The sequence below is a fragment of the Paramacrobiotus metropolitanus genome, unplaced genomic scaffold (genome assembly GCF_019649055.1).
Source record: "Paramacrobiotus metropolitanus isolate TYO unplaced genomic scaffold, Prichtersi_v1.0 Parri_scaffold0000074, whole genome shotgun sequence".
Lineage (NCBI taxonomy): Eukaryota > Metazoa > Tardigrada > Eutardigrada > Parachela > Macrobiotidae > Paramacrobiotus > Paramacrobiotus metropolitanus.
In genome coordinates this window covers 33577-43062 of record NW_026570294.1, presented here as the reverse complement: position 1 = coordinate 43062, position 9486 = coordinate 33577, and the positions used below count along the sequence as shown (strand labels likewise).

The following is a 9486-nucleotide window of genomic DNA, read 5'->3' as shown; positions in this document are numbered from 1 at the left end:
TGCCGATATGGGCCGAAGGCAATGCATTAAGCCAAATACCGGCTTCCGGTCTCGACTGAGCGAGTAGACGCGCCTTGTTAACCTCATCGTCGCGGAATACTTCTAACAATGTAGCGAGAGACACGTTACACAACGGGAGGTCCCATGATTTCTGTGACTTTCGGAAATCTGGTGAAGGCAGTTCTGTCAACCGGGCATTGGTTTTCCAAATTTCCAGCGCTGTAGAGACATCGACGGCCGGTCGATTGGGAGCAGTAAAGACACCAGGTCGGCAACGGAGTGAATCGAAGCCAGAAAGGCTGGGAGTGCTAATTCCTCCGAGCGACGTAAGCCAATACCACCTCTGCTAACCGGGAGGCTCGCCTGACGCCAGCTGGGATAGTCATCGTGATTGGTTCGGACGTTGCACAACTGTTGGAAGCAGGAACGCAAGATTCGTCGATTTTATACAATTGCTCTGAGTATTTCCAGGCATTACTACATCTCAGCATGTATACGATCTTTGGTGCACCGAGGCAGTGGCGTAGAAGGAAAAGCGCGTGGTGACGTGGGAGCAGCTGCATCCGCTCACACACCGTGGCCAACGATTGCGCTTTCTCGGCAAACAGGGGGGCGATCGCGGCGTCCAAGACAGGAGCTCCAAGCAAAGTCAGACTGGAGCTGGACATTACACGGACACCGGGGTGTTGGACAAGAAAATCATCTACTGCTTTCTGCTGAGCTGTCTCCGACCCGCCAGAAACGTATAGTTTACACTTTGTAACGTTAATTTCCAATCCAATTCTCCGAGCACCTTCAATAACTCGAGCTAAATTCTCCTGTACACTTTCTGGGAGACCGCCAAGCGTCCCGTCGTCAAGGTACCAAGCGTTTAACTCGGTATTAAGGGTGAGAATTACGGCTTGCAAAGCTAGACAGAACAATAGCGGGCCCAACGGATCACCCTGTTGCACTCCGGATTCGGAAGACATAACATGTTCACCGATGAACAGTGAAGAATGATGTCCGTAAGCTGACTGGAAAAAGGCGAAATATTCCGGGAAGTGCGATTTCACAGCGTCGAGCACTACTTCTCGCGAAACTGTATTGAACGCATTACGGAAATCCACTTTGACGATGGCTTTTGTAATTTCGGGATTCTCGTTGATAAATTGTCTGGTTCCGTGTACTATTGCTTCAGCCCCACCACGTACGTTAAAGCCAACTTGTCCAGGAGAAAGAACAGCAACCGCCCGCTCCGCTACTTTACTGCAAACAATTTTGGCAATGACACGGCGCAGTGTCATTCCGACCGCAATGGGGCGCAGCCCGCCGTCCTTCTTCCGCAAGGCCAGCAGCTTTCCACCGAAGAAAGCAGGACGGATATCAGCTGGCACTTTTCCCTCCAAAACAACGTTGAGAACAGCAGCTAGGCTCTCGCAAAATTGTCCACTGTGATCGTCCATTTTCCCACCGACTATGTCGATTAGATGTTGAGGGCGCAACCCGTCTGGTCCTGCAGCAGAGCCCCGTGGAAAGCTGCGGATGGCTGCAAAAACATCTGCGGCGGTTACGGGAGGCGCTACATGTGTATCAGCATTGAGGACTGACACAGGCGGAGGCGCAAATTCGGGGTGCTTCGCTCTGAGCTCCTTCAGAGTGTCAGAGGTGATGTCCGCGACGGAATCCGTAGACATCACAATGCGCATCGCACCAGAAACGGACCCGTCATCAATCTTTTCGCCGACACGACGAGCTATGTCTTCGTCCGTGCTGCGTTTCCTCTTGGTTTTGGCAGACTGCAGGGGTGGGATCTCAATGTCGCGGTCGAACAGATCTAGATTCTTTTTCACTGCAGTGGCCAAAGTGCTGGTGCGCTCGGATTTCGTTTTGGCAGGCAGTCGAAGCGCTGTTGGGGCAAAGGCAAACAACTTCAGCCAGGAGGGACTGTCATTTTTGGTCGCTACTTGTTGCAACAATTTTTGCAGAGAGCTTCTCGCAGCAGGTCGCAATTTTTAATTGTTCATTTAGACGCTTATACACCCTGGTCACGCCAAGTTGGCGGCATCCCTTTAAAAAATTCCCATGAACCACTGGTTAAAAACTTCCACTTTTTTTAACTTCTACGGTATCACGCAATCTATTTCACATCTTTTAGACTCAGGGTATCCAAGATTTGTGCGCGTGTAAGAACCACAGGAATATCAGAACTAGAGCAGTCCAGATTGACAATGCGCTGCAGTCTAGCTACCGTGGCTGCCTTCCCTTTATTCAAAATTCATTTTAAATTCCCACGTATGCCTTAGCCCACCGGCTTTAACTTAGATAAGTTACCCACCCAGTGGTCCTTCGGAGTGCACGTCACACAATAGACTTAAAGTTACTCCTGGGTCAGGGCAGCGGTATAGCTGTGAGCGTGGTCAAAATGTGGGACGGTCTCCTACGCGAGGTCACCGTGCACCCGTTGGAAGTTCTTTTTGGCCATGCTTTGCAAAATACAATTCAGAAAGAACTGGACGGCAACTCTGGTATCACCGTTCGCAAAATAAGCGCGTGACATTGCAGACTGAGAAATCCGAATGGCCAACTTAACTTTTATCGGGCAGCGCTTGGTTTTTGAGGAAAAACGATTTTGCTCCCCATGGCGTTTTGTGTGTTCGGTCCAGCCGATGATTTTCAGTTTTGTAACAGGCAAGCGCAGGGAGCTCATGGGATGTCTTTACTAGTTGCTGTCAAATATACCAACGTATTGGGACTCTGATGCGAATTGTATCTAGGTCAAAACTCTCGAGTGCGCAACAACTGACGCACTGATTTGTGAGTCAGACAGATTCACGTATAACGCCGCGCGCATTGGTTAGATGGAGAATCAGTTGCTGAATTAGAAAACCGAGCTGTTGAGCTCGGTTTTATAATTCGCGCTCACATTCATGACCGCTTGTCAACTCGTTAAAATTATCTTGCGCTGCTAATAAACGTTCGTAATGATCCAGGCTGCATTAACTGTATGTAATTACGCTGTACTTACTGTAGTTCGTCATTAAGTTTTAAGATAATAAGCTTAAATTAATTAACTTAATAATTAGTATCTGAGCAAAAATTTGATGAACTAACTAGAGTCATTCACGCCTGATTAGCACATTTAGCACCTAATTAATTAGCGAATCTGCCCCTAATTAGTAATTTCGCACCTGGTTTTTTTAGCCCCTAATTAGCGAATTTATTACACATGAAGAAAAAATCAATATTAACTGTCATTAAGATAAGTGAAATTATTTTTCTTAATAAGTTTGCGCTTGTTGCGTTGCGTTGTCCATGGTAGTGAATGGCACTGAAGACAGATTTATTGCAGAATTGACGGTGCTGTCAGATTTGGTGTTTATTTCTACGAGTGTATCCGTTATCAGTGGTGGGAACATGTTTCAATTTTTTTCTCTTAGTCATAGCGGAAAGATGATTAACCGATACGCGCGCAGCAGTCGTGCCGCAGATACAAGCGGGCTGCTGATATTTGACATGACGGAATATAGCAGTACAGTAGCGATGCGTACGTAAAGTGACGGCTTTACTCGTACTTTCTATTATCGCTGTACATTCTCGATCGTTCTCTTTTGTGTTCGGATCTACTTTTGGTTGTTTCTACACGGATGCGCCGTGTCTATATAAGTCCGTGAGTGGCAGGATTTTACATCGTCAGTTCTCTCATTACGAGTTTGGCAGTTTCGGAGTGATTAATTAAAATTATCGTCGGAGATGCAGTTCTCGCTTCGCGTAGATTCATAGGCTTAGTTATGCCACATTGAGATATTAGCTCATTCTCTGTCGTTGAGTTAGGTCGGTAGGATAGATTATTGCGGTAATTATTCCTATCTTACTGATCTCTCCGTCATGGCGCCCACCGATGTTCGAACCTTTCCGATGGCCAGCTAAGTAAAACTGTGACTGAAATGTGATAGTGACTGTTGAATTGTAGTGCTCAGTCCGGGTACATCTGTACTGACTGGACGGATGTCCGGGCAGCTGGTCTGCCGTCTGGACGCCTAAAACGGTAGTAGTCCGGGTACTGGCGACGCGTTAGTAAGGGGGAACTCTGCTGACCCGTGCCTGCGACCCACGACGAAAACCTGTAAATGTCCGGGGGCTTTGCTCTGTTTGGACGCTGAGCAGTGTGACCTGCCAGCAGGGCGATGCAGGGATAACCTGTAGATCGACCCATGAGCACTGACATGAAATGAAATGAATATGATGAATGAGCGTGAATGTGAATTGATGAATGTGAATTGAAGCTGAAGTAGGTACTCGTAGCTTCTGCAGGGCACGAGTTTCCTAGAAAGTCTAAAGCGTAGCAGTTACGTAACTGGACTGCAAGTAGACAAAAGTTCGAAAGCAGTTTTCCTTGAGCTAAAGTACTGTATGCCAGAGCAGTGCCTGAGCATATAAAGTATCGATACAATCTTGAGCTAAAGTATTGTATGCGAGAGCGAAAAGCCAAGCATACAGGTGCACCAAATCTTAGCGTAGCCATACAGCCAGAGCAGCTGCGAGCGCTGTGAGCGGTGAGAGAACACCGAAGATCAAAATCTCGAACCTAGTATCCGGGTGAGAACAAAAGAGTCAACCCGATAGTCAGTGTAACGAACACTGAAAAACTGAAAACAAAAGCGTAGCTTAAGTTTCCGCGTAGAGCAAAAGCCTACCGGATGAAAATTTAAAGCCAGTGCAACAGGCACTCCAAATAAAGCCGTAGCTGAAGTATCCGGGTAAGAACGATAGTTCCTCGGAAAATCAGTGCAATGGACACGAAAGGCGTTGCGTCAACTGCATACGATAATGCAGCACAGCAAAACGAAAATGCCGTACAGTTTGGCGGCTTTGCTGAAAATGAAGAATTGTGGTACAATATGCACCCGTTGCAGTCTGAATTGATTGAATATTCGCTTAACCAAGAAAGGTTTGAAGCAGCAATTGAAAATTGGGATGTAAGAATTGATAACGAAATGAAGGTGAATGAACTGAAAGAGATTGCTTGGGCATCTCTGTATACTGCGGCGGTAACTGCGCTTGCACTTCAAAGGAAGTACAGCAATGCGAATCGCATATGTCATGCGTTAAACAGCCGTAATACGAATATGGAGATTGAAAACAGTGCGCTAAAAGCTGAACTGAATAAACTGCGCAATAAAACTGGGAGATTTGAAAATGAATGCCGTGTGGAAAAAACACGAGCTGATGAACTAATGGAACGTCAATTAGCTTTGATGTTGAAAATGGATGAAATGCAGCGAATGCCTAAAGCGTCTGAGAAAATTCAATACCCGCAAGTGTATGAAGGTACACATGAAAGCGGTAAAGTTGAGCGGTTCATTGTGGACTGTGAAAGGTGTAAAGACTTGAATGAATGGAATGAAAAGCAGCTAATTGAAAAAGGACTGTCATACGCACTGAAAGGCGACGCCTATCTGTGGTATGTAGAACAGAAAAAATTAAATCCAGATAAAGACTGGATTTACTGGAAAGCAGCATTAATTAGTCACTTCTCATCGGAGAGTGACCCGGCCGAAATACGGCAAGCAATGTACGCACGTGTCTTCACAGAGGAAGACACGGTAAATTCATATGTTGATGGCTTTCTGAACTGGTTTAATACACTGAATACAAAGGAAGAAGAACGAGTTTCAGTTCTTATTCAAGGACTGAAGAAAACGCGTATTGAGTGGTTTGAGAAGTTGACTATGTCGAAACCGAAAACTGTTGAAAATGTTCTGACACAGTTAAAAACGCTGTACTCGCTGAAAATTCAAAAGGAAATGTACGAAAATGACGACTCCTTTAAAAAGGATGATAACTGTGATAATGTGTACGATGAATACTCGTATGAAACTGAAAGTTTGAATGATGCCGAATGTGAAGATGACGAAGAGACTGAAAATGATGAAAGCTACAGTAATTACGGTTGAAACCCGTACATGATTGGAAATGTCGAAATTAACGTAAATAAATGGCGAACTGACAGCGGTCAGCCGATCTGCTTTAAGTGTCACGAACTGCACCCAGCAAAGTATTGTACATTTGCTGGTAAATGGAAAGACGATTCAAAGGAACCGCCGATTGAAGTGCTTAAGCGTTACAATATGAAAAATGCGGAAGCCCGTTCATTGGAAATTCGTACTGTACACTGCGGTTTAAAATTAACTGAAAAGTTGGAAACTGAATTGCAGCAGCACTCAAGTTTGCGGGGGCGAACAGTGCCCAATGAGCTACCGCCCGAGACGTCGCAGACGACTGTGTCCAGTCAAGTTTGCGGGGGTAAGCCTGATGATGATAATAAAGCCTTTCTGGCTGAAAATTTTGTAAATGAAAAGTTTTGGAAAGCTGAACAGCGTAAGTACAAGGATACCAAACATTGGTTCTACTTGTACAAAAACCCAGTGAAAGCTAAAAATAAATTTGAAAATGAAGAAATCTATCACATGGTTGTGATAAATGGATTGTTGTGTCGTAAGCGGTCAGAAAATGGTATTGATAGAATTGTGGTGCCTAAACAATGGCAAGAAAAACTTGTGAAATCAGTACGTGAACGATGTGGGAAAAATGAATTATTACCGCGCGGCGTGTCAGTTAAGCAGTATCTGACCACTCGATATTATTGGTGCAATATGCAGAAGACTATTAAAAATGTTTTGCAGAAACGTGAAAATGCTGAAGTGACTGAAAAAACGTTTGAAAATGCGTTAGAATGTGTGGAAATGTCTAAATCTGAAAATCTAACTGAATTGTGCGGTGATGCGCAGTTTGAAAAAGTTAAAGTTCCTCTTGCTCAGTTGCAGAGAGAAAGCCCGTGCACTACAAAGTTTGTTCTGCACGAGTATAATCCAGCTGGTCGATGCATCGACGCAGATAATTGCAAAACGTCTAAAATCGTGAATGAGACTTCGGCAGACTTGAAAAATGTTATAACTGAAGTTGACGGTCAGCAAGTAACAAAGGTGTATGAAGGGAAGTCCAGTGATGTGGACAAACTGCAAAATGCGCCTGTGAATTTCTTGGGATTTTATTCCCGGAGATATCCGTTTTGAATGCCGTCATACGGTGACTGTACGTTTGCTACGAGAATCGCTTTGGTAACCGCCTCGAGTTGCAGTGTTGACTGACAAGCGCGATTATTTGTGCTTCGCATGTTTAAAGTGGTGTTTTATTTTATTTTTCATTTTCCATCGCGGATGTTTTTTGCGTTGAATTTTTTCATCGGCGATTTATCCCTTAATTTAATGTTTGCCACTGAAAAAACTTAAAGTTTGTTTCATTCCGACGTTTTTCCTGTTTGTACTCCGACTGCTGTTCTGCTAACCAACTCATTTTTTCCTGCCAACTCTCAAGTTCCATCCCGTCAAGGATCCTCTCCTCTCACCATCTCACTTGTCACCCGTGGAGGAGGATCAGTCACTCATTCTTGGACGGAGGATGGATTTGCCCGCCTTAGCCCAGTCGTGAGCGTGAGAACTCATTTAGCTTTTCACTCCTGTTTTTTGCTTTTCTTTTCTGATCTTTTTGTTTTGGGTTCCCCAAAAGCCGTTTGCGGGGGTGACGGAATATAGCAGTACAGTAGCGATGCGTACGTAAAGTGACGGCTTTACTCGTACTTTCTATTATCGCTGTGCATTCTCGATCGTTCTCTTTTGTGTTCGGATCTACTTTTGGTTGTTTCTACACGGATGCGCCGTGTCTATATAAGTCCGTGAATGGCAGGATTTTACATCGTCAGTTCTCTCATTACGAGTTTGGCAGTTTCGGAGTGATTAATTAAAATTATCGTCGGAGATGCAGTTCTCGCTTCGCGTAGATTCATAGGCTTAGTTATGCCACATTGAGATATTAGCTCATTTTCTGTCGTTGAGTTAGGTCGGTAGGATAGATTATTGCGGTAATTATTCCTATCGTACTGATCTCTCCGTCAGACAGTCCTAACTGACATAAAGGCTGAACACAATACTGCGTAATAACAGGCAGAAAGAACAATGCCAGTATGGCAGAATCTAGAAAACTGTTGCTAGAAGCGTTCTTGAGCGTGTCCAAACGTGAATGACGCGGGCGGCAACAGCGTGCGTGATGCGGCCATCGTATTAGCTGTGTGATGCTGTGCGCAGACTGGACTCTATCCAACGCGAGCGTATAAGCGCTGAGTCATACGGCGAGAGAGGGACGAGAGAGCAAGTATGCTCAGTGTGTGCGCACGCGGTGTATCCACTTCAGTGGATGAGTGCAGTGCAGCGTCACACGTACGTACATGAGAGAGGCGAATACGGCATGTAAGTGAGTGCAAGTACGCCACTTGTGGGTGTAGCACCACGCACAGGATCGTACGCCTGATATGCCTCTGGGCGGGAATCCGAGATCCCGCAAAGGATGCTCCGACTCGGTACCGCACCAGTGTATCGCACAACTCTCCGGTTGGACCCATTGTGGGGTCGTCGGTACGCTAGTGAATATTAAACTCTTCATAATTATTTTGCTTATAATTTTGATTAGCTTATCATAATTGAAAATTGATCAATTTTAATTATGATCAGCATAATCAAAATTCAACAATTTTAATTAAACTGGAGCATAACTAAAATTGTCCAATTTTAATTTTTCTTATCATAATTAAAACTCAGTTTTCGTATGATCAAGCTATTTATAGTATTCATAATTTGACTCATAATTAAGCTTGAGTATAATTAAAATTGAACAATTTTAATTATGCTCAAGCCTAAATAAAAATTCGCAATTTTAATTATGCTCAGCATAATTAAAATTGGTCAATTTTAATTATACTTAAGCTGAATGTTTAATTCCCAGCATAATTAAGAGTTTAATTATCACTACGGTACGCGTCCTCTAGCCGTGGGAGTCCGGTGTCCGGTTGACCGTCCCATGTTTTCCTTCCAGACCCGTGAGAGGCAAGCAGCTCATGGCCGAAAATCCGGAGGTCGCTCAGGCGTTTCGTTGGACCGGTAATGCGTCTGTTGGCTGGCTTCTTGCTTCGGTTGGCATTGTAATGCGTCTGTTGGCTGGCTTCTTGCTTCGGTTGGCATTCGGTTGGCATCGGAGAACATCGTAAAAAAAATATAGTGAAATGAAGTCTTATGCAACGCGAAAGAAAAATATGCAATAAAGTTTAATCACACAATTTCTGTGAGCAAAAGTTAAACAAAACAGATCTATCAAAGAGATCTAACTAGAAAAATACAATTCCGTTTGTTAGGAAAGAAATCTAGAAAAATGCAAAATCTATCCGGGAGCTTTATTCGGACTAGGATGACTTCCACGGGGGCGTTGAGTCCACGGGGTCTCCTGTCCAATGTCGTCCGGTAGACTGGATCCGGGGCGTCAGTTCTTGGGTTATCCGTCGTAACCGGTAAAATTCACCTAAGTCGGGTAAGCACGGTGAAACACTTACCTCCGACTCGCATCCGTCTGTTGGGAATGAAGAGGCACTGTTGCAGTTGCAAAAGCCGAAGCATCCTC

The 9486-nt window shown here is 44.6% G+C and overlaps 1 protein-coding gene across 1 annotated transcript; it reads right to left on the bottom strand.

Annotated features, from left to right (window-relative positions):
- Nucleotides 1–308: 308 nt before the first annotated feature.
- Nucleotides 309–2464, bottom strand: LOC129595098 (uncharacterized). Its single transcript, XM_055492012.1, has 2 exons — nt 2424–2464; nt 309–1971 (listed from the first exon to the last, which is right to left on the bottom strand). The coding sequence occupies exons 1-2, from the start codon at nt 2462–2464 to the stop codon at nt 309–311; spliced, it is 1704 nt and encodes a 567-aa protein (XP_055347987.1).
- Nucleotides 2465–9486: the final 7022 nt, after the last annotated feature.

Excerpts from the sequence above, each read along its gene's own strand:
- LOC129595098 (XM_055492012.1), bottom strand. The coding sequence starts at position 2,464 with ATGGCCAAAAAGAACTTCCAACGGGTGCACGGTGACCTCGC. Across the intron at positions 1,972-2,423 it reads CGGGTGCACGGTGACCTCGC|CTCTCTGCAAAAATTGTTGC; the intron begins GTAGGAGACCGT and ends TGCTGCGAGAAG.